The sequence below is a fragment of the Nycticebus coucang genome, chromosome 8 (genome assembly GCF_027406575.1).
Source record: "Nycticebus coucang isolate mNycCou1 chromosome 8, mNycCou1.pri, whole genome shotgun sequence".
NCBI lineage: Eukaryota > Metazoa > Chordata > Mammalia > Primates > Lorisidae > Nycticebus > Nycticebus coucang.
This window is the reverse complement of record NC_069787.1, coordinates 117,374,986-117,399,061: the sequence shown is the minus strand read 5'-3', so window position 1 is coordinate 117,399,061 and position 24,076 is coordinate 117,374,986. Positions and strand designations below refer to the sequence as shown.

Below are 24,076 nucleotides of genomic sequence, written 5' to 3'. Positions count from 1 at the left end.
AAAAAAAAAAAGCCAGGCATTGTTGGCAGGCGCCTGTAGTCCCAACTACTTGGGAGGCTGAGGCAAGAGAATCACTTAAGCCCAAGAGTTGGTGCTTGCTGTGAGCTGTGATGCCACAGCACAGCACTCTACCGAGGGTGACAAAGTCAGACTGTCTAAAAAAAAAAAATTGTTTAAAAATAGGACTAAACTAAGAATAAGAATATCATGAGTTTTTTTAGATAGTTGCTTGATTCTGATTTAGACTAAACAGACAGTTCTGAGCATGGTTATTACCCTTTAATAAAATGAACAGAATATTGTTATTTTGGGGGTAGGGTAAAATCTAGTCTTTGTTTTATTTTACTAAACCAATGAATGTTTTACATGTGAGATGTTTAAAATTTTTTTATAGGCTTGGGTTTAAGCAAAGATTAAAATTTTCACCTTCAAAAAATATAAAGACAGTTCTGTGGATGTATGTCCTAAGGAGTCTGGGTTGTCTAGTTTATTCCTTTACTACAACTTGGCTTAACTCTCTTTTGCTTTCTACTTTATTCTGGGGTTAGCTAAAGCTTTTCTCTCAGCAGTTCAAAATTCTCAAGATTTGAAAAGCTGAATTCTCAAGGAATAATAAAGTAGTTTAAGAGCACAGGCTTTAAAATTAGACTAGCCAGTTTTAAATCCAAACTCCACCTACTTACTAGTGGGGTGATCCTAGCAGATTAATATACCAAAACTAGTTTCCTCATCTGTAAAATGAGATCATAGTTGTACCTATCTTTAGGGATTCCATGAGACTGTTTGCAATAGTATACACTTAAAAAACCCAACCCAATTGTTTTCACTATTGTTTGGATTGATTCGGACTCTGATATTTCATAAGGTCTACTTTCCAAGTGTATCTTAAATTGCAAATTAGTTAAGAGTTAAGCTCCCAAAGACAGTGAGTTATAAATAAAAATCAATTATCATCAATATTCAGAACAAAGTTTTATATTTATGTCTCACCCAAAAGAAGGAAACAATCCCAATTGTGCCTTAATAAAATTATTTGATTTTTTATTCAATTAGTCAAATGTTAGAAGTTAATCTGGTCCCAAAATATATGCTAATAATGATTTGAGATTTAAATTTACAATAATTGCTTATTAAACAGCAATTAATGTCCATGATTGCATTAATGTACACAGCTATGATTTAATAAAAAAAAAAAAAAACCCAGCAATTAATGTTCAGCATTCCTATGGACTAAACGTTAATAAAGCTTTTATTGATTTTCTTTAGAAATAATGAAACATTGAGATGTTTCATTATTTAGAATAAAATAACCTCAACTTACTGTGGTAAATTTTTACATAAACCACTAAATTATAACTGAGTTAAATTTTATTCAACATAAAAATTTCAAAACATCTTTAACTAAAATAATCCCATGCCTTCCTTTAGTGTTATAGTAAATATTAGTAAAAGCAAAGAACAGTGGGGCAAAGTTTTTTTTTTTTTTTTTTTGAGACAGAGTCTATGTTCAGCCCTCAGTGGAGTACCGTAGCGTTACAGCTCACAGCAACCTCAAATTCTTGGGCTTAAGCGATTCTCTTGCCTCAGCCTCCCAAGTAGCTGGGACTATAGGTGCCTGCCACAACACCCAGCTATTTTTCTTTTTGGTTGTAGTTGTCATTGTTGTTTAGCTGGCCCGGGCTGGGTTCAAACCGGCCAGAACTGGCATATATGTCTGGTGCCATAACCACTGTGCTAGGGGCACCGTTGGGGCAAAGTGTTATTTTGCTTTTAAACCACATATTACTTTAGTTGAAAATCACTACTTTGAAATTACCTAATTCAAAAAGGGATTCTAATACAGAATTAAAAAAAAAAAATGAGTGGTGCCTGTGGCTCAGTGAGTAGGACACAGGCTCCATATACCGAGGGTGGCGGGTTCAAACCCGGCCCCAGCCAAACTGCAACAAAAATAGCTGGGCGTTGTGGCGGGCACCTGTAGTCCCAGCTACTCAGGAGGTTGAGGCAAGAGAATCACCTAAGGCCAAGAGCTGGAGGTTGAGGCAAGAGAATCACCTAAGGCCAAGAGCTAGAGGTTGCTGTGAGCTGTGATGCCACAGCACTCTACCGAGGGCGATGGAATGAGACTGTCTCTAAAAAAAAAAAAAAAAAAAAAACTTACATAAAAAAAAAATTTTTTTTTAAGTGTAAAATTGCACTAGTATAAAATCCAAATTTATTTTTTCACTCAAGCAGAACTGTACTAAATAGGCACATTTTCAGGGACAAAAGTTTTTAACAGCCACAACTTTTTCTCATTTCAACCTAGATCCATGTCTTTCAATTATTCTAAGCAATAATAATTCTATAATATATACATGGTGAATGAAAGATTTATAGCAGTTTGTATATATCAGTTTATGTAATATCTTTTATGATGAATTCTAGACTTATATCACAGCCTAAAATTTGTTAAGGCAATTTAGATTCCAGAGATAAGACTGTTACCTGAGATGGGATGCCCTATCTACAATTTTTTAACCTTCTTCCTTTCTAACCAATAAGCTCCACTGTCTTGATTCTTCCATAAATAATTTTGTTTTTGCTGTCTTTATAAAATGTTCTTTTTGAATTAAACTAAGGTACAACTATCATCTTTCAGGGTCTGCTTAATAAAACACCATGCATGTAACTGGTATTAAACATATACTACTTAAAAAGATAGAATACAACTTATAGTATTTACTATATCATCTAATTATATTTCTTAAGTTCAATATGAGCTAATGTTGTATTGGGCTTATACCAGGACAAAGATCTAAGAAATTAAACAGTTATTTAAACTATTAAAAACTAATTAAAAGGGTCCTGCTGGAACACATTAAAAAAAATATGTATGGGTTCTCAACTGACCAATCTCACTTTCCATTCAATATTCAATCAGATATAAACCTAATGGAAAGAAATGAAAGAAAACAAAAGCTTTTGGTCAAATTAAGAAAGAACACAATTCAAATTGCCATACCTTTTATGCATGCCTCATGAACAAGTAGAAGTTCTTTTCTTTCCTTTTAATTTTTAAAATTCTTTGTAGTGATAGGGATCTCACTATTTTGCCCAAGCTGGTCTCAAACTCCTGGCCTCAAGTGATTCTCAGACCTCCTTGGCCTTCCAAAGTACTGGGATTATAAGTGCGAGCCACTATGCCTGGCCAACAAGTGGAAGTTCTCAGTGAACTAGATCAGGGAGTCTAAAGAAATTCAATTATACTTCACTCTTTTTACATAGATAGATCACATATAAAGGCACTGCATGAAATCCTTACATCATCACTAGAATCAACAATTAAGAAGTGGGGAAACATCCTTGTGATCTCTAAAATTTAAGCAATGCCTCATCCATTTTTTAAAAGGAACTTTAGAATTATGTACTAACACCAATGATTTATGACCATGGACCGAAACCAGTAATTCTTGATTATATAGCAGCTTTGAAAATACAGAACTAGAGAATGCACCCAAATCAATGTTTCCACAGAATGTGTAATGAAGCTTATATTCTTTTGTATCTTATATTAATATAAGAATATATCTTATATTCTTTCTTTAAGTGATAGTTATCATCTGATTTTTTTGCTTCACATTTCTTAAGATTCTCTGTTGTAGAAGTTTATGAAAATTTAAATATAAAAGACTATGATGCCAAGGTACGTGTTCAAAGGCTAGATGACAACCTAGAAGGTACACTGTAGACAAAAAATTCAAGTATGGGGCAAGTGGTTGGAAGGAACGACCACTAAATTCCCTTCTAACTCTTTTTTTATTTTTTTGTAGAGACAGAGTCTCACTTTATGGCCCTCGGTAGAGTGCCGTGGCCTCACACAGCTCACAGCAACCTCCAACTCCTGGGCTTAAGCGATTCTCTTGCCTCAGCCTCCCGAGTAGCTGGGACTACAGGCGCCCGCCACAACGCCCGGCTATTTTTTGGTTGCAGTTTAGCTGGGGCCGGGTTTGAACCCTCCACCCTCGGTATATGGGGCCGGCGCCTTACCGACTGAGCCACAGGCGCCGCCCCCTTCTAACTCTTTTAGTTCTAGACTCAGATTCTAAGAGGTGGTACTGAATAAAACAGCTACGATCCTGGAGTCATACCCAGGTTTAAAGCCCAGCTCTATAACTTTTAATACATGACTACAGCCAAGCTATTTTGCCTCTCCAAAGAATAACAGGACTAGGTACTGGAATTCAGTGAGATAATGCATTAGTATATCTGGCACATGCTAAACGCTATGTTACCTGTAAAACTTAGATTAGTAGTTTGTGGTGGCCAAAGTAAATATTAAATATACAAGAAGAATGGTTTTACAAACTAGGTGATCTGATCTCTACCTTTAATCTTTGCTTCTAATTGTATGCAATAATTTCTAATATTTACTTTTTTGAGACAAGAGTCTCACTATGTTGCCCTTGGTAGAGTGCTGTGCCATCATAGCAACCTCCAACTCTTAGGCTGAAGCGATTCTCTTGCCTTAGTCTCCCAAGTAGCTAGGTGCCTACCACAAGGCCCAGCTATTTTGTTATTGTTGTTGTTGCAGTTGTCATTGTTCAGCTGGCCCAGGCCGGGTTCGAATCCACCACCCTCAGTGTATGTGGCCTGCACCCAACTCACTTAGCTATGGGTGCCGCCCAATTTCTAATATTTTCAAATGCCAAATTTTGTAATGCCACATTCCAGAGGAATTTTAAGGGACTTTTAAACATTTATCATATGCTTGAATACAATGTCAAATAACCATAATCCCAGAGTTTATGAATTTTCACTTTATGTGTAGGAGATACACAAGTTATAGATGTGATTTAAGTGCTAAGCAAGATTTTAGATGATGTTTGGGGAGCACATAATCAAGATCTTGGGTCAGGAAAGACTATGTAGTACAGGAAGTTCCACAGTTGGGTGGAGAAGAATACTAACAACAAAAAAAAGTTCCAAATAAAAAGCACATTAAGTGCAGGTAGCCACATTAGAAAACTCAAAGACCAGTTAGAAAGTTGGTGCATTTTCACATAAAAAAGGATAGTGCCCAAATGGAGACAAGAAAGATGGATAGGCTGAAAAAAATAGGAGGTACACACAGAAGTACTTTATGATTAATTGGCTGTGAGAGATCGGGGTAGTTTGCATGTAAGGAGAGATGCCCAGGCTGAAGTAAAGAGGTTTGAGTGCCTTAGAGCATATACGTGGGCTTGGTACAGCCATAAAGATGATGCACAAATCCATCTATATTCTCTTAGCAAGCTGAAGAATGTGAAAAAAGGGTCTGAACAGCATCCTGAGGACTTAAATATTTAAAATGATGGGAAGGGAAAGCCTGCCAAGGGGTCTGAGAAGAAACAATCAGTGAGGTAGGGAAAAAAACAGGAAGGGATGGTATCACAGATGTCAAAATATCAAAGAACAGTTCAAAATTCAAAACCTGTCACATATCAGTATTAGCTTCAGTTTTTACAGTTTAAAAACGATTGAAAAGCTACTTATCTACCATATTTTCAACAATCAATAATGTATATGTACTCAAAGTCTGGAAGAGAATATGCGAACAGAGTTAGCTGTGACTGTTGCTAGTCTATTGTCCAAACTTTCCTCAGCTTAAATCTGAAAAGGCAAATAAATTACTTCTAAAGAAGCTGGGATACAAATGTATTACCAAAAAGACTTAATATAGGCTTCTCATGTTCTGATGATTTATCAAGTTGTTTGTACATTTTATTTTTATTTTTTGAGATAGAGTCTCACTGTGTCGCTCTTGGTAGAGTACCATTGAGTCACAGCTCACAGCAACCTCAAATCTCTTGGGCTTAAGCGATTACCTTGCCTTAGCCTCCAAGTAGCTGAGACTACAGGTGCCTGCCACAACGTCCGGCTTTTTTGTTGTTGTAGTTGTTGCTGTTTAGCAGGCCTAGTCTGGGTCTGAACCCACCAGCCCTGGTGTATGTGGCCAGCGACCTAACCACTGAGCTACAGGCGCCAAGCCTGTCTGTACATTTTAAACTGTGGGACTGAACAAATAAAGTTTACATTTGATTTGCAGACTATTTCAATTTAACTGAAGAGTAAACAGGTTCTTACTGTTCTAACTCGGGTTTTGTTTTAAGCAATAATATTGTGATTTTAACTTAAGCCACATTTAGAAACACAGAAAATTTACAATAAATACGTGAAAATAGGGGAAAGGTTCTAATTACATTTGGAGCGCATCTAAGAGAAAAAGTAAACCAACCAAAGGATATACACAAAGAAGGCAGGACCAAAGAAAACCCAAAAGCCTATATCCAAAAAATAAATTTTACCTGAAAAATGCTTTAAAAGAAACCATAACAGAGGTTTCTCAACAGAATTATTTGCAGTGAAGGGCAAATGTGAAACTCTCATACATGTAATAGGGAGTTTTACATGTAATGCATCCCACTACCCCCAAAACACATTTGCAGATCAAAGCAGCTTTATAAAATGTCTCCTAGCATTTGCTATTTATAAATCTAGTAAAGGGCGAATTTCTTACTGCTTATGCCTAATACTATTCTAATAAGTGCTCAGCCTTTTCTAAAAAACGTATGTATACATAAACAAAATTTGAACAGAATTTATTTTCTAATGCAATAAATACTTAATTTTAAATAGTAAGCAACTTCCAACATTTATTTTTTGGCAAACGCTTTAACCCAATGCTACTTTAGTTCAAGGTAAATCAAATTTATGCATTCACATCCTCATACAATATAAAATTCTCCTTTCTTATCCTTTACATTTTCAGGGGTTACTCTGCATATCATTATACTGATTATTAGCCCAGGTTCCAGTTTAAGAGTAAGATTAGAATCTAAGCTCCACCACTACCTGGTTATGTGACTTTAGCAGGTTACTTAACTTCTCCAAGCTTTCAATTTCTTTCTCTGTACACCAAGGATACTGATAATATATGCATGACTACTGTCAAAATTAAATAAGATAATGTGCCAAAAATATTTAGCATAGCGCCTGACACATAGCAACCACTCAGTAAGAAAAATAAAACTACTCTGTAGTGAAATCCAATTAATACTTGAGCAGAGAGATTAACAAGAAAGTCCTAAAGCATGATGCAGCTAGATTCTGATTTGTCTCATCAGCCTACTGGTCACTTATAATAACCTACCCTTTAATAAATATTAAGAGTTATAGGACCAATGTACTTGGCTAAATATTTCTTTCATAAGTCACACACTTGAGTCTCTTAACAAGTCTCACCCTTTAGACAGAAAACATTCCCTAGCAATGCTATTTAACTATTTTTGAAAATCTGACAAATGCTCAGAACCTTTCACAAAAAATGATCATACAAAAATTTGCACCCATAATTCTGCAGGGTTCATGATCCCCTGAAGCCCAACTATTATTGACTACTAAATATGGATATCCTACGCTATAGAAATTATTTTATTGATTACTAACGTTATATAGAAAAGTATATAAAGTAAGAGACTATTGTTATTTGCTGTATTTCCTTCCATACTACCATTGCACAATTACAGGTTTAAGAAACTTAAAGAATATGATGAGGTCATGGACTATAATATCAGAAATAATTTAGATTATTAAAAGACAGAATGGGCATTAGTGTGTGTATGTACTGATGTACAAGGGAGAAAATAACATGTCTCTGGTTAAGAATAAAACTGAAACGGATATAGTGGACTGTGTAGTTGATATCAACCCATACCTTTTGGCTTTTCGGGTAATAATTTCAAATAATTTGATAGACTTGCAGAATATTAGGTAACCATACCTTAATGAAAATATTAATTCTACAACTGTATGACCTTGGACCTATAAGCTTAACCCACATTCCTTTCATTTCTTTTACCTATCAAGTATGATGACCTTCAGATCGAAAAGTTTAAGATTGTATCCTGAGCTAAATTCTATTATCCTAATAGTCCCCCTACAAAATACAGCTGTGTAAAACAAAGCAAATAAGAATGTACGCAAAATAAGTAAAATTTATTTTTCTAAGCAGATTATAATTCTGAAAGAAAATTTTCAGGGTATTCAAGAAAATGTATATTTACTTCTAATATGTTATTTTTCATTTGATATTGGCATCTTAGTGTTCTCAATGTTGAGAACTGAGAAAATTTTCTTAGCTTTATTTTAGAAACATGTAGAGGAAAATGTCTTTTATTAAGAAAATGAAATCCCCCAACCAGTAAAATTAATTTAAACTATGATTTCTCAAGAAAAAGGATGTAAGATTGCTTTTAATTTTTTTTTTTTTAAGAGTGATGTATTATTTCTCAAATATCTCCTGGTATAGTAACTAAAAAAAAAGTATTTGGGCACTTTCTTTTTTAAACTGATGTATTTATTAAACACCACTGTAAAGATAATGGCCTTTAGCCTCACAAGACTTTGAAAGGCTTACATACTCCAAGTATTTACTTAAAATTCCAGGTTTTAACTTATATTTAATACTATACTCTTAGTTATACAATGTGCTCATTTTGTTCATAAATATTCATCTCAATACAATAACATCAGGTATAATACATAAAATCTAATCCATTAAGTCTTACCAATTTATGACCTGATGAGACACTCTTGTGGACAACATTCAGTCCTTAGAAGCTAGAATAACCCTCCAACCATGTGAGGGCATCACAACTTTTAAACTTTCGGCTTTCGATCATTATTATGTCACATTCCTCCTCCGATGCTGAATTCTAAAAAAAATTCTAGCAAAGAGTTTAAGTAAATAAGTGTTTTAATCAAATAGCCTTTAAAATTTGTTTATAGCAAAATTTTATGTTTTACCATGATTACACAACTGATATTTTGTACTTTTTTTAATGTAAAAGAATGTCATATTTGATCTGGATACTTCAAACTTTAAATTTCAACATGGACTTTCAGGCCATCAGAAATACTTGTTGGTAAAGAGTCAAATAGAAATGGAAACCAATTAAAGGTTTAAGATCATGAACCAGAAATTGATTTAACACCATAACCTGATACAGACAGCTTTGTAGTCCTGTAGAATGGTATTTTGAGTTCTACTGTTTGGTCCACATCCATAAATGAGTTTCTAGACTTACAGCACAAGTGGCTGGATTGACAACAATCCATTACCAATCATTTAAATGCTTAAGATAGCATTCAATTTTTACACCTAAATCTTATAGTTTGTCTCTACTACCCCTAACTTAAGAAGAGACAAGATGATGTCAAGAATAAAATTTTATTATATGCTTTATGTAATAAAAATGTCTCCTACTTAGCAGTGGTCCTTACTATTCATCTGTGTTACAGGCACAGAAGCAAACTAGAGGTAGGAAAATTTAATAATGGCAAAAATCGCTTCGTTAAAAATACCTTGAATTTATTTAATTTTTACCAGAAAGCTTTCACTAGTCATCTAATTTAATCTTTAAAGAGTAACATCATTAATAACATCTTCTGTCTGTTAAAAATGTATCATTTATTGTTTTAGTTGCCAGAAATACACAAAAGAGGTAACCCATAGATTTATAGACATCATTTTACCTACATTGATTCCCTAAATAAAATAATGGGGCAAACGGGGAGAAAGAAAGAAAGATGCCATTACTGAGGAAGATCAATATGTACAAAGCTATATAGAAAACTGACAGCATCATAAAGGAAACTCTGCAGCTATCTCAAGAGATACTTGACCCAAATGTATGGGTTATGCTGTTACAAATTTTAACTTTCCATGGTACTTTTCTGTTACACATGGTCACTTAAAAGTCTCTCTCACAGTCTGAAAAACTATTAAGATTTTTCCAATTTACAAATAAAATCTTTCCAAATGTAATCTCACAACACATTTGACTTCAATAAAACCATACAACTTTGCTTTGTCTTTTGAAAGGCACAGTCTTATAATGTAACCACCTGGTGAAGGCAAAAATCCATATACATAAGGATAAATAATAAAGTTGTGGTCATTTCATTAACACAACCAAATGTTTTTAGGAAGTTTTAGTGTAACCCTTATCAACCAAAAGACTACACAATTTTTTCTTAAAAGTTTAAATTTGATGATTTAGTTTTTTGTGGGACAAATCCTATGAGAAGATACAGTATGTATCCATATTTAATAAAGTAAATACTTCCTGAAACATTACCTACAATGCTGGTAATCTGCTTCTCTACAAGGCTTTGATGAACTGGTCATTTAAAAGGCAGGCAGCTCGACCCTTTCCTAAAGGGTCAGCCAACAAACAAGCATCGCTATTACGGTAAATGCTTAGAAAGCCTTTTTGGAGGACAGAATTAAACCAGCCATATAAAGCAAATTCAATTATTTTACCATGAAGCTTATAAAAAGTTTTTTTACAGGGTTTGTATATCATACACATGTATAGTAAGTTAGGATTTAAGAGCTATGTACATTTTTTTTTAATTCTAAATCTATGTTCCCATTTATTCTCTTCTACGCTTAGTATTACATTCCTTGCCCAGAGAATTCTTTTTTTTTTTTTTTTTTTTTGCAGTTTTTGGCCAGGGCCAGGTTTGAACCCACCACCCCTGGTATATGGGATCAGCGCCCTACTCCTTGAGCCACAGATGCCACAACTTCTATATCAAATTTTCCCTAAAAATGTATTTCACAAATCAGTTACTACCAAGGACAGAGGTCATATTTGAAGAGTTTAAATCATTAATTCCCAACATTTAGGACATCCATTATTAAAAGCCTAAAACGAAACTGAGTAATTGAAAAGTTTATAGACGAATAGAGTTGGTTAATCAGACATCCTTTAAAATTTAAGTTAAAATTAGAATTCTTCCTAAGAACTAATATTTACTTAGAAAGCTATACTAATATATCAATCGTAGTCTTGAATCTCTGGCAATATTGCTATCAAAACAAATCCTGAATACTTCCTTCCTATAGTAACCACTTCATTTTGTAAGAAAAACTCCCATTAAACTGAAAAGATGCTACTAAAGTTCTTATGCTATGGTCCAAAAGAAGTAGGCCTTTTTTTTTTTTTTTGAGTTGGGGTCTCACTGTCCCTCAGGCGAGTCTCGAACTCCTGAGCTCAAGCGATTCTCCCTCCTCAGCCTCCCACAGTGCTGGGATTACAGGCGTGAGCCACCACGCCCAGCCGAAGTAGGCCTTTTTAAGTTTACCATTATTTAGTTAAACTCCCTTTATGGTGAATTTATATTAACAGAAAAAAACACTGAGCAGGGGGACAAAAAGGTGGGTGATTTGCAATTTCAAATAATTATTTCAAAACTGATATGCTAAGTCAAACAAACCTATAAAAATTCCTAAAGGTTTTTTTTTTTTTTTTTTTTTTTTTGCAGTTTTGACCTGGGCCGGGCTTGAACTCGCCACCTCTGGTATATGGGGTGAGTGCCCTACTCCTTGAGCCACAGGCACCACCCAGAACTTTCTTTTTGAATAAATGTACTTAGCTTAGTCACACAAAATTTCATTTTTAAGAATAAACCACACTTCTTTAAAAAAATTCTAAACACTACCCACTTTTCCTGTCTGTTGTTCAAAAAAGTTCATTATACTACTTTGACAAAAGTAGCTATGATAAACCAATGCTTGGTCTGAAATGCTTATGGAGAATGAGGAAAAATGAGGCAACAATGTATGCCCCCCAATAAATTACACACAGTTGTTTCATAGATTACGTATTGAGGAAATGAGCTTAGAAATATCAAAGATAAGAGTACTTTTAAAAATTAGTTCACATGTACCTAACAGGATAAAAATACAGGAAAGACAGAATGTTCCAAGAAATTAAAACATAATACACACATAATTACAATAAACTTTTTTTTTTTTTTTTGTAGAGACAGAGTCTCACATTATCACCCTTGGTAGAGTGCCGTGGCATCACACAGCTCACAGCAACCTCCAACTCTTGGGCTTAGGCAATTCTCCTGCCTCAGCCTCCTGAGCAGCTGGGACTACAGGCGCCCGCCACAACGCCCGGCTATTTTTTTTGTTGCAGTTTGGCCGGGGCTGGGCTTGAACCCACCACCCTCGGCATATGGGGCCAGCGCCCCACCCACTGAGCCACAGGCGCCGCCACAATAAACTTCTTATCTATGGTAGATCCAAGATAATTTAAGACAAAGATTAGCTATGCTAAAAACGATATATAATATATATAAAGTGTTTAGCATATGATGCATTGTATTAAATCTTTACTACTGTTAAGAAAGGCAAAATACAGGGTGGTGCCTGTGGCTCAAAGGAGTAGGGCGCCAGTCCCAGGTGCCAGAGGTGGCGGGTTCAAACCCAGACCCGGACAAAAAATGCAAAAGAAAAAAAGAAAGGCAAAATATATAGCTTAAAGAATTTCATTGATACAGCTTTGAAAACCAGCTCTAAGAAGATTCTTGGTATTTTTAACATGTTTATTCTCAAACGATTTATACCCCTCATCCTTCCAAAAGGAGTAGAAACAGCTCATAATGGTTGCAAAGAAAATAGAAAGATACTGAAATTAAAGAGGGAGGGAGATAAAAATAGAAAAATCAAAGTACGTGCAGGATATACATAATATTCCAATTACATGTAATAAGGACCTGCATGCTTTAATAGAAAACTGCATAATTGACTCTGAGCTTTTTTTTCTTCTTTACAGGCAGGATCTCACTCTACTGTACAGTCTAGAGTAGAGTAAGACGATAGCTCACCATAGCTTCAAACTCCTCAGATCAAGTGATTCTCCTGTCTCAGACTCCCAAGTTGCTATAGGCATGTTCCAATATGCCCACTAATTTTTCTAAACAAATTTTTGTAGCAATAGGTCATTGCTACATATTGCCCAGGCTGGTCTTAAACACTTGACATCAAGCAATCCTGTTTCAGCCTCTTAAAGTACTGGGATTATTTGTAGGGATGAATGGCCACACCTGGCCATGTTATTAGTAACAGCCAACATAAAGAAAATATAACTTAAGACACCATCACATACAAGTTGGCCATAAAGTTCACGTGCAAGTTTTAAAACTAGTTTTAAATTGCACACATACTTTATGGCCACCCTAAAGTATGTTTTTGAGAATTGATGCCTCATTTCTTAAAACAAAGTATGACTGTCCCAAAAATGTTTCACAACATTTTTCTAGACTAAGTGAACAATATCTACAATAGAAACAGCTACTGCAAACAAACACAGGAACTTTCTGACCCGTGGTCACTGTAAACAGGAGTGGGATTAGTTAGACATTGCAACTGGTTTCCCTTTTTGTCCTTCTTCCAATATTATATAGGACACTAGAGAAAATATGCCTTTTAGGAAAAGGGTTATATTTATTCTGTATACATTACTATAGGTAGAAAATACTCAACTACTGTGAATACCCACATTAGCATCAATTTTGAAGACGTTAGGGAAAAAATGCTCAGTACATGTTCTTAAGTAACTGTCGACAATGACAGCCATGCTGTCTACATACACACTTTAGCATTCAGAGGACGCCACTATTTCTGGGCCAAATATCACAGCACTAAAAACTAAAAAGTTTAATAACATCTTCTGAATCTTTTAGTATTTATAACCAAGGATTTTAAATCTATGAAAACAGTAAGATAAATTGCCATAAAAATTTCTTGCGGATATTTGCCAATGGATACAAATTCTAAATTATTACCACTTGTTAAAATTTTTTTCCGTCAAATATAAAAAATACTTGAGAAGTAGCCAACTAAAAGCCTAAACACACAAAAGGTAATTTTGGGGAAGCTAAGACATTTAAAAGCTTCAACTACAAAAATTTAATACATTCCCTGATGTGAGTAATTTAGAATTATTAGTTTGAACACACGCATGCACACAAAGAATGTCAGTTAGAGCAGTGGTACGTGTTTAGACGTTTCCCCTTTTGACCTCTTTATGAATACGGTTCATCTGCTCATAACTGTTACAGCCACGTGTCCACTGTGGTAAATACACCGGAGTGCTTATGCTCACAAAAATATGAATGTGATTCTCTCTTGTTTTATTGTGTAAAGTGACCTGTGGAGGGTTCTGTCGTGTTTTTATATTTTGCTCAAATAAATTTCCTTTTAAAATATAAAAAAAAAAAAAGAATGTCAGTTAGAATATAAACAGTCATCTCTCTCCTTGTCAAACCACTCGCCACCCCAAATCTGAATAAACACAAAAATTAAAATAATTCCGGGCGGCGCCTGTGGCTCAGTCGGTAAGGTGCCGGCCCCATATACCGAGGGTGGCAGGTTCAAACCTGGCCCCGGCTGAACTGCAACCAAAAAATAGCCGGGTGTTGTGGCGGGCACCTGTAGTCCCAGCTACTCAGGAGGCTGAGGCAAGAGAATCGCTTAAGCTCAGGAGTTGGAGGTTGCTGTGAGCTGTGTGATGCCAGGGCACTCTACCAAGGGCCATAAAGTGAGACTCTGTCTCTACAAAAAAAAAAAAAAAAACATTAAAATAATTCCATTTACTATTTCTTCCTGGTCAAAAGGCTAACAAACTATCTTCAAGTGCTTTTCTCTAATAAACTGGAACTAACCAATGGGCACACATGTGCAGAGGGAAATGAAAGTCTTTGGAAACGAAGCAGTGGGTACAAGGCAGGAGAAGGGCAAATACCTATTTAATGGGTATTGAGGACTACTATTTGGGTGATGGACACATGTGCAGCCTTGACTCAACTATTACAAAAGTGCCCCATGTAACCAAAACATTTGTACCTCCTTAGTATCTTGGAACTAAAAAAAATTGGCAGGAGACAAGCCATCTAACATACCTACCAGAACAAAGCATGATGATAAAATAGAATATAAAAAGCAACAATATATAATCTGTATTTATGTATTGCCAACTGGTAACATAAACATGCCTTCAAATTACACTGCTTTTATTACTCAAAATAATTAAAATTCCAATCTATTTATGTAAAATCACAGTACAGAAAAATACATAAATGTATTTTAATTTCTAGTCTAAGGAACATAATTTAATATCGAAATCTCTCCTCACAAAACTTGCCCAGCTGTATTTCAGGAAGTACTGCCTTGCCTCCCATTCCCCCCTCCTCCACCCAGACCCCACCAATAATACAAACTAGTTACACAGGTGCATCTTTTCCTAATATTCTGTCCAGAACACTATTGCTACCTTTTTTTGGTGAATATTTACATTTTAAACAATCCTACTGGAGACTAATACAAGCGAAGTACACATATATTTGTAAAAGACAGAGGTGGGAAAAAGACAGGTATTTAATAATTAAATATATTCTTTTTTGAGACAGAGTCTCACTATATTGCCCTTGGTAGACTGCCATGGCAGCACAGCTCACAGCATCTCAAACTCTTGGGCTTAAGCAATTCTGTTGCCTCAGCCTCCCAAGTAGCTGGGACTACAGGCATCCACCACAATGCCAGGCTATTTTTTTGTTGTTGCAGTTGTCACTGTTGTTTAGCAGGCCCGGGCCGCGCTTGAACCCGCCACCCATAGTGTGTGTAGCTGGCACCCTACCCACTGAGATATGGGCACCGCCCAATAATTAAATATATTCTATGATCCTGTACTGGCTCTTGCTAAAAGATGGTTATGAAAGACACCATCAGGACAATTGGCAAAATCTGAATATGAACTAACTGCTTGAATTTGGTCATTATACTGTTGGTATATGAGAGAATAATCTTCTTAGAAAACAAATGCTGAAGGATTTGACCTTAAATGAATATATTTGCTACATATTCTTAAGTACTACCTAAAATATGTTGATGATAAAGCAACTATAACAAAATGTCAACAAACATTTGATCTCGGTGAGAAGATTATTGGAATTCTTTGTACTATTCTTGTAATTTTTCAGTAAATTTGATATAATTTCAAAATAAAGATTCAAATATTTTATCTTTTTGGTTAGAAAATAATATTTTCAGAATGTTCTAATTTCTAAAACCACTCATCTATTCTCTAAATGTAGGCAGTACTGCCCAAGGTTCTGCCTTGACCCTTTTACCCTAACTCTGCTCCTTGGCAACCTTGGCCTTTCCTAGAGTTTTAACTCTTTTTTTTTTTTTTTTGTAGAGACAGAGTCTCACTTTATGGCCCTCAGTAGAGTGCCATGGCCTCACACAGCTCACAGCAACCTCCAACTCCTGGGCTTAAGCGATACTCTTGCCTCAGCCTCCCAAGTAGCTGGGACTACAGGCGCCCGCCACAACACCCGGCTATTTTTTGGTTGCAGTTTGGCCGGGCCGGGTTTGAACCCACCACCCTCGGTATATGGGGCCGGCGCCTTACCGACTGAGCCACAGGCGCCGCCCAGAGTTTTAACTCTTAACAATACATAAGAGATTTTTCCTAGCGCTCTGGGAGGCCAAGGTGGGTGGATTGCCTGAGCTCAGGAGTTGGAGAACAGCCTGAGCAAAAGTGAGACCTCATCTCTAAAAATAGCCGGGCATTGTGGCGGTCTCCTGTAGTCCAAGCTACTCAGGAGGCTGAGGCAAGAGAATTGCTTGAACCCAAGAGTTTAAAAGTTACTGTGAGCTGTGACACCATGGCACTCTACCGAGGGTGAAAAAGTGGGACTGTCTCAAAAAAAAAAAAAAAAAGTTCTTCAATCTCTTCCTAGCCTTAATTTCTCTACCAAGGCACAAGTCTGCAGTGAACAATTCCACCTTAACTTTCTACCTGCTCATCAACTCATTCAAAAAGCAGCTAAAATAAAACCCTCATCACTACCTTCTCCTTTCCAAACCAATTCTTTCACTAACGCTTCCTAGTAATACCAGAATTCTCTCAATTAGTTTTGACACTTTGGAGTCAAATTTGATTATTTTCCATCATGTCCAATCAGGTATAAAATCCTGTAATTCCTTCTGATAATCATTCTTTCCTCCATTGTCTTTTCAATATCTAGTATCTTAGTCTATATCCAATCTTAATCTCTCTTCTCTGTTGTCTTCAAATGTTATGTACCAGTTAAATTTATTAATAACTATCCTTATCAGATAAGCCCTGTAGTTTCACAGTATTTCTTCTAATTAGAATGTTTCCTTTTCCTTCAAAAGTTCTCTAATTCTGCATAACCAAATTCTGCCCACCTTTCAGTTCCCAACTTTTTTTTTTGCAGTCTCACTTAGCTGCCCTCAGTAGAACGCCAGGGCATCACAGCTCATAGCAATAAACGCTTGGGCTCATGTGATTGATTCTCTTGCCTCAGCCTCCTGAGCAGCTGGACCTACAGGTGCCCAACTATTTTTTTTTTTTTTTAGAGACCAAGTCTCGCTCTTGCTCAGGCTGGTCTCAAAGCTGTGAGCTTAGGCAACTCACCACCGCAGGCTCCCAGAGTGCTGGGATTACAGGCGTGAGCCACCACACTTGGCCTAGTTCCCAACTTTCTGTTTTGTTTTCTTTCGTTTGGTTTTATTGCTTTTTTTTTATTAAATCATAACTGTATATACACTGATGCATTTATGGGGTACAGTGTACTCATTTGATATACAATGTGAAATGCTTACACATCTATCATGTTGCTTACTTATTTGTTGTGGTAAGACAACTGTACTCTTAATAGTTTTGAAATGGGGCAGCGCCTGTGGCTCAGTGGGTAGGGCGCAGGCCCCATATACCAAGGGTGGCAGGTTCGAACGCGGCCCCGGCCAGACTGCAACAAAAAAACAGCCGGGCGTTGTGGCGGGTGCCTGTAGTCCCAGCTACTCAGGAGGCTGAGGCAAGAGAATTGCCTAAGCCCAGGTTGCTGTGAGCTGTGACTCCAGAGCACTCACTCTACTGAGGGTGATGATAAAGTGAGACTCTGCCTCTTTAAAAAAAAAAAAAAAAAAAAAAAAAAAGTTTTGAAATGTACCATTTCACTGGGACCTCACCTAATGTTCCCAACCTTTTTTTTTTTTTTTTTTTTTTTTTTGAGACAAGAGTCTCAAGCTGTCATCCTGGGTAGAGTGCTGCAGCGTCATAGCTCACAGCAACCTCAAACTCTTGGGCTTAAGCAATTCTCTTGCCTCAGCCTCCTAAGTAGCTGTGACTACAGGCACCCGCCACAATGCCTGGCTATTTTTTTTTGTTGCAGCTGTTATTGTTTTAGCAGGCCTGGGCCGAGTTTGAACCTGCCACCCTTGGTGTACGTGGCTGGCACCCTACCCACTGAGCTACGGGCTCTGCCCATTCCCAACTTTTTGAAAAGCCACCTCTCGAAGAAGCTTTGACCAATCCCTCCAGCAGTGCATGAGAGAAAAAAGTGCTTAAATTTTAAATAGTTACCACTTTCAATCAAGTGATAATGTATTAACTTATCTTCTTCCACATTAAGACCTAGCTCATTAAAAGCAGGCACTACGTTTTACTAATCTTGTTTCCTTCTAGTATTTACTTATAAGGGACAGTTAATAAGCTTTTTGTTAAGTAATGCCTTGGGAACATTTTTTGCACATTGGGAAGCTTTAGAAACAGCCTGGACATCTGTCTTATCAGGACACCAAACTAGAAGAGAAGCATCATGAAATGGCCAGGACAACTGTCTGTTAAAGCCACTGTGTTTATGCAGAAGCCAAGATGAGGCAGTTGGCTTCAGAGATGATCGTGCCTTTCCCCACTGAAGGACAGAAGTGCAATGCAGCCTACTAAGTGGGTGTATGAATGGTCTAGAAACATTTCTTCTTTTTTTTTTAAACCAACAGAATGCAAGTTGAAAATGGAATGAGAAACAATTTCAACTCTGAAAGCAAATGGATATCATCTCAGTAGCCACCTAGTCCATTCCCAGAAGGAAATGTAATTATTTTGGGTGAAGGGTTTAGGGTTCTGTGGATGAGTTCTTTTTTCTTTTAAGTTTTTGGGGAAAATATTTGTTTAATAAATCACAGCCATCTGTAAACCGTTAAAAAAATAAAATAAAATAAAAATAAAAAATAAATGCAGTCAACTAACATAGCTAGGTATTTTTTAATTATACATACTCAAGCTGAATTTACATAGAAGTTCTTTCAATTCTTTTTTTTTTTTGTAGAGACAGAGTCTCACTTTATGGCCCTCGGTAGAGTGCCGTGGCCTCACCCAGCTCACAGCAACCTCCAACTCCTGGGCTTAAGCGATTCTCTTGCCTCAGCCTCCCGAGTAGCTGGGCCTACAGGCGCCCGCCACAACACCCGGCTATTTTTTGGTTGCAGTTTGGCCGGGGCTGGGTTTGAACCCGCCACCCTCGGTATATGGGGCCGGCGCCCCACCAACTGAGCCACAGGCGCCGCCCTCAATTATTGATTTAAAAAAATTTTTTTTTAGAGATGAGATCTTGCTATGTTGCCAAGGCTGGTCTTAAGCTCTTAGCCTCAAGCAATCCTTCTGCCTCAGTGCCCCAAAGTGCTGGGATTACAGGCATGAACCACCACACCCACCAATTGCCTCCATTCCAGGGGTCCTCAAACTACAGCCCGCGGGCCACATGCGGCAGTGTGACTGTATTTGTTCCTGTTTTGTTCTTTTACTTCAAAATAAGATATGTGCAGTGTGCATAGGAATTTGTTCATAGTTTTTTTTTTAAACTATAGTCTGGCCCTCCAACGGTCTGAGGGACGTGAACTGGCCCCCCATTTAAAAAGTTTGAGGACCCCTGCTTTAGACAAGAGTCTCAAGCTGTCATCCTGGCTAGAGTGCCACAGCATCATAGTTTACAGCAACCTCCAACTCTTGTGCTCAAGCAAGCCTCTTGCCTCAGTTTTTCTATTTTTACTAGACACAAGGTGTGGCTTTTGCTTAGGCTGCTCTCGAACTCCTGAGCTCAGGCAATCCACCCACCTTGCCCTCTCAGAGTGCTAGGATAACAGGTGTGAGCCACTGCACCTGGCCTTATTTTTGCAATTTTAAATCTAAAATTAATTCAAAATTTTAAAAAAGGAAAAGAGGAAGAAAGGAAAGAAATGAATGGAAGAAAGAAAAAGAAGGAAAGAAACAGTCTTAAAAGGTGACAGACCATTAAAAAGCTATACTTTAATTTTTACCTTCTTGGATTATCCTTCTAATAAATGTGCTTAAGAGGAATAGCTTAAAATGTAATGAGATAATAAATTATGTAAATAGTAGGTACAAATTATTAGGGAATATATTCGGTTTGGTTACTGAATGGCCAAGGCGTATATCCTAAAGGTACTTTTACATAGTTATTAAGGGAGAACTTTTAATTATTAACAATCTCCAACAAGTAACCCATTACAGTGATTCTTTAAAACTCCATCTACAACTATGCATGGCCATACAGACAGTTATTGGGTGAAAGAGGACAAAATACATAGTATGTGATTCTACTTATATAAAATATTAGAAATTAGAATAGGGAGGGGTATTTAGCTATAACAAATAATGTGCAGTGTATATGGTTGTTTTATAATGAAACAAAAGAAAATGGAACGGAAAGGGGTAGGAAAAGGTCATTAAGTAGGCTTATAACAGTCTCTGTCTTGATATGGGATCTGGGTGCTAGTTATACAGGTGTATTCAGTTTGAGCTGAGTATTTATGAATGGTGCACTTTTCTGATACAAATTATATTTCAATAGAAAGATTTTTTCAAAGTCCTAATATGAAGTGTTCAAAAACTAGATAAGCCTAGTTGTGAAACCTGACTCTTACCATTTGGGTTAACAAGTATTGGTAAATATTCATAACAGACACAAGCTTCTTGGGAGTATGAGCAAAATAGTTTCATATGCTACCCAAAGTTTTTAAGGCATACAAATGCAAATCTTCAACCCCTGTCTACAATGAAGAAACAGTCCCTCAATACTTTATTAGTGATACACTTGTTTTTTCTTTTTTTAAGAGACAGAGTCTCACTTTATTGCCCTTGGTGGAGTGCCATGGCGTCACAGCTCACAGCAACCTCCAACTCCTGGGCTTAGGTGATTCTCTTGCCTCAGCCTCCCAAGTAGCTGGGACTAAGGCACAGGCCGCAACACCTGGCTTTTCTGTCCCATTTTGGATGAGACTGGGTTCAAACCCACCACCCTCAGCATATGGGGCCAGCGTCCTACCCACTGAGCCACAGGAGCCGCCCAGTGATACACTTATTAACAAGTCTATAGATACTTGCTAAAGTTGTGGATTGTAAGAACTAATACTAATAAAACCAGCTATTACTCTGCTCCTTTCAATTGAAAATTTAATAAGCTACTTAAAAAGTTAGAAGGATGCAACTAGTACATTTCTACTGGGTTGGGCTTGTCACCTGGGTCCTCTTATAAGAATGGCTGGTTTAGAATCTTAAGTTCTGATTATACTTTGACATTAATACACCATAGACAAGTATCCATTAACTTCTTTGACTCTGGATAACAGCTTCCATGGAGAAGAGAAAATATTTTTAACCCTTGAGAAACTATAGATACAGTAACTGGCCTCATTTCTGATACCTTAAAAGTTTCTGATACCTAAAAAAGAAAACAGTATTTAGCTATAACAACAAATCATGTGCAGTGTCTATGGTTATTTTATAATGAAACAAAATAAACCTTTAATATTAGATCCAAATTACAAAAATTCAAGCTCAAACCTATTTTGTTTTGATCATTCATATTGATATCATGGCAGCCCACAAATATTGGTTATTTGAAATAAAATACCATACATTTAAAAACTACTCATTTCAGTTCTAGAGTGCTATTTTTCCTTTTTCTTTGGGGAAAGTATAGCATATCCCAAAGTACTAACTTTCTGTCTACATTTGGTAAGCTATGTGAATAGTTAAAACTTCATGCTTCATGCCATAACTTACATGTATGTACTAATTTACACTACCATAGAACTGTTTAAAAATTTATAAACGTGGTACTATAAATTTTAAAACTTGTTCTAAAAGTAATTATCTAAAAACATTTTTGTTTAAGAAACACACCATCAAAAAGATACTTTGTTAGAAAGTTTCTCTTGAGTGACACACTAGCAAATCAAGCTTAACAATTAAAAGATCATTTTAGCATTTTGAAGCAATGTAGATCGTGTCTTAATATGACATGTACATGCACTTAGCAACACTCTTTTCTAATGAAAGAGATGGAATTGAGTTCATGAGCATTATCCAAAACTATGCTAGAATACACAATGTGTTGCCAGGCAGAGTTATGGGAATCTAACAAACTTTGTGTGAATTTTAAAAACACCGTTTGCACTCAAGTTCTATTAATTAAACACAAAATGATGGAGTGCTAATAAATATTCAGCAAAATAACTGAACAGAGCATATGCTACTTAAAATGTGTGTTAAGCAGAAAGATAAACCAAAGTATCTTTTATCATAAATGAACTCTAAGCCTTTTGAAAAGTTAAAAATAAAATCTATACTACATTTCTGTGAGAAAGTAAACTGTTTTAGGGGTTTACAAATCAATAATGCAGACCTAGTAAATTCTAAAAAACAAACTTGATGTTAAGGTTTCTTGCCAAAAAAATTAAATAATGACTACTTTGATACCTTGGTCTTGTCCCTCCTCTAATTTCTTAACTTGAAATAACATTTTCCTTTAAGTCACTATGGCTTTTACAGAGAAACCATATAAAATAGCACAAAAATTAAAATAACTATAGATAGCTTATTTTATAGGATATATTTTTGCATTAAAATACACTGGGGCTGTGGCAATTTCATATTGTAAAATTCAGAAGAATATGTAAAACGTTTAAAATATACTTAAAATACAAGATATAATTTTAAAAAGTACATTTATTTTCTATGTAAAATATAGACTGTCTTTTTGGTTTATTTTGCTGCTTTGTCCCATGCTATATTCCACACGATTCCCCCCCCACTAAAATAACATATATCAGTTTTAATGATGAGAAACTGGTATAAGTGCAAAGCAATTCATGCATACACTTTCCCATGTATGCATTCCATATGTTAAGTATCATACCTATCCCAGAGGCTCTTTGATTCCTGAAACGTGTTCAAATGGAACGCTTGGTAGAAAGCAGTTGAAGGATTCCTGTGAGATCCAAGATTCAAATGGAAATGAAGTTGAGAATATACAATTAATCACTACTTGCAAAAAAATGGAAGATTTTAGATTTCTAATACAGTGTAACTGCTTTAATAAAAAAGGAATAAACTATGCAAGTTTGCTTAAAACAATACTTTAAAAGAATTTAAAAATAGGACAAAATCCCTAAGACTCAACAATAACTCAGGATCATAGTTCTAAAATAAAGTAGTAACACAGAAAAAATTAAATACTAAGTGGCATCCAATTTTTTGTATGTGGACATGAATGCGACTAGTTCATAGTCTACATATAATCTGCATCAGATGCCTTTATAAATACCTATTGATTTAGCAGTTTAACGAAACTGTTCTTATGGTATTTATGCAAAATAAGCTATATTTCACAATATAAAAACTCTTCTTAGGCTGTTAAAAGTGAGAAGGGTTTGACAATCAATGAACAATGAAGAGTTCTTCCCTGGGTTAGATGTGACACATTTTCACCTTCAGAATCCATTTATGTGTGGTTTCTCTGCCAGGGTAAAAAGTGGCACTGTAATTCTGTGGCAGCTTTCTAACGTCTTATATTAGCACAGTGCCCCTTAAAAAGGGTTAAGAGCCTACTTACCATAATTATCATTCATGTCTACACATTCCCTAGGGCTATCACTATAGATTCTTATCTAATGGGCTTAACTGGGCAAGCTCCCAGTATGTATGATTCACCTCAATTCTCACAAATGGTTCACAGGGAATTAAACCTTTGACTAACCTACTTCCTAAACAGTTCCTCCTCCTATTCAGAACACTTCTAGTTTCCCCCACCCTCAACCTGTTATGTCTGGGGCCTAAGAAAAACTTGCCACACTTTAAAAATTCTTAGCCCATGAGACAGCAGAATAAGAGCAGCAGCAAAGAATATATGTTTTGATTATGCACCACACACTATTCTAACTGCTTTACCTTTATTAAGTCAGTTTTTTTTTTTAAATTGAAACAGTCTCACTTTGTCTCCCTCAATAGAGTGCCATGGCATCATAGCTTACAGCAACCTCAAACTCCTGGGCTCAAGCATTTCTATTGCCTCGGCCTCCATAGTT

The 24,076-nt window shown here is 36.2% G+C and overlaps 1 protein-coding gene across 4 annotated transcripts in view; it reads right to left on the bottom strand.

The window, feature by feature from the left end:
• TSC22D2 (TSC22 domain family member 2) overlaps nt 1-24,076 on the bottom strand; it is a 54,612-nt gene that overhangs the window by 13,645 nt on the left and 16,891 nt on the right. The window contains exons 2-3 of one of the 4 annotated variants that reach the window (XR_008381629.1): nt 22,909-22,980; nt 8,589-8,747 (exon numbers count right to left, since the gene is read on the bottom strand). The exons of 1 other annotated variant lie outside the window; for it this stretch is intronic. Coding sequence is in view for 1 of the 3 variants with exons in the window: in XM_053599384.1 (XP_053455359.1) it covers nt 22,909-22,980 (72 nt within the window). In the remaining 2 variants the exon portion in view is untranslated. The remainder of the gene's footprint in view (nt 1-8,588; nt 8,748-22,908; nt 22,981-24,076) is intronic. 2 more of the 4 variants (XR_008381630.1, XM_053599384.1) reach the window with 2 other exon arrangements.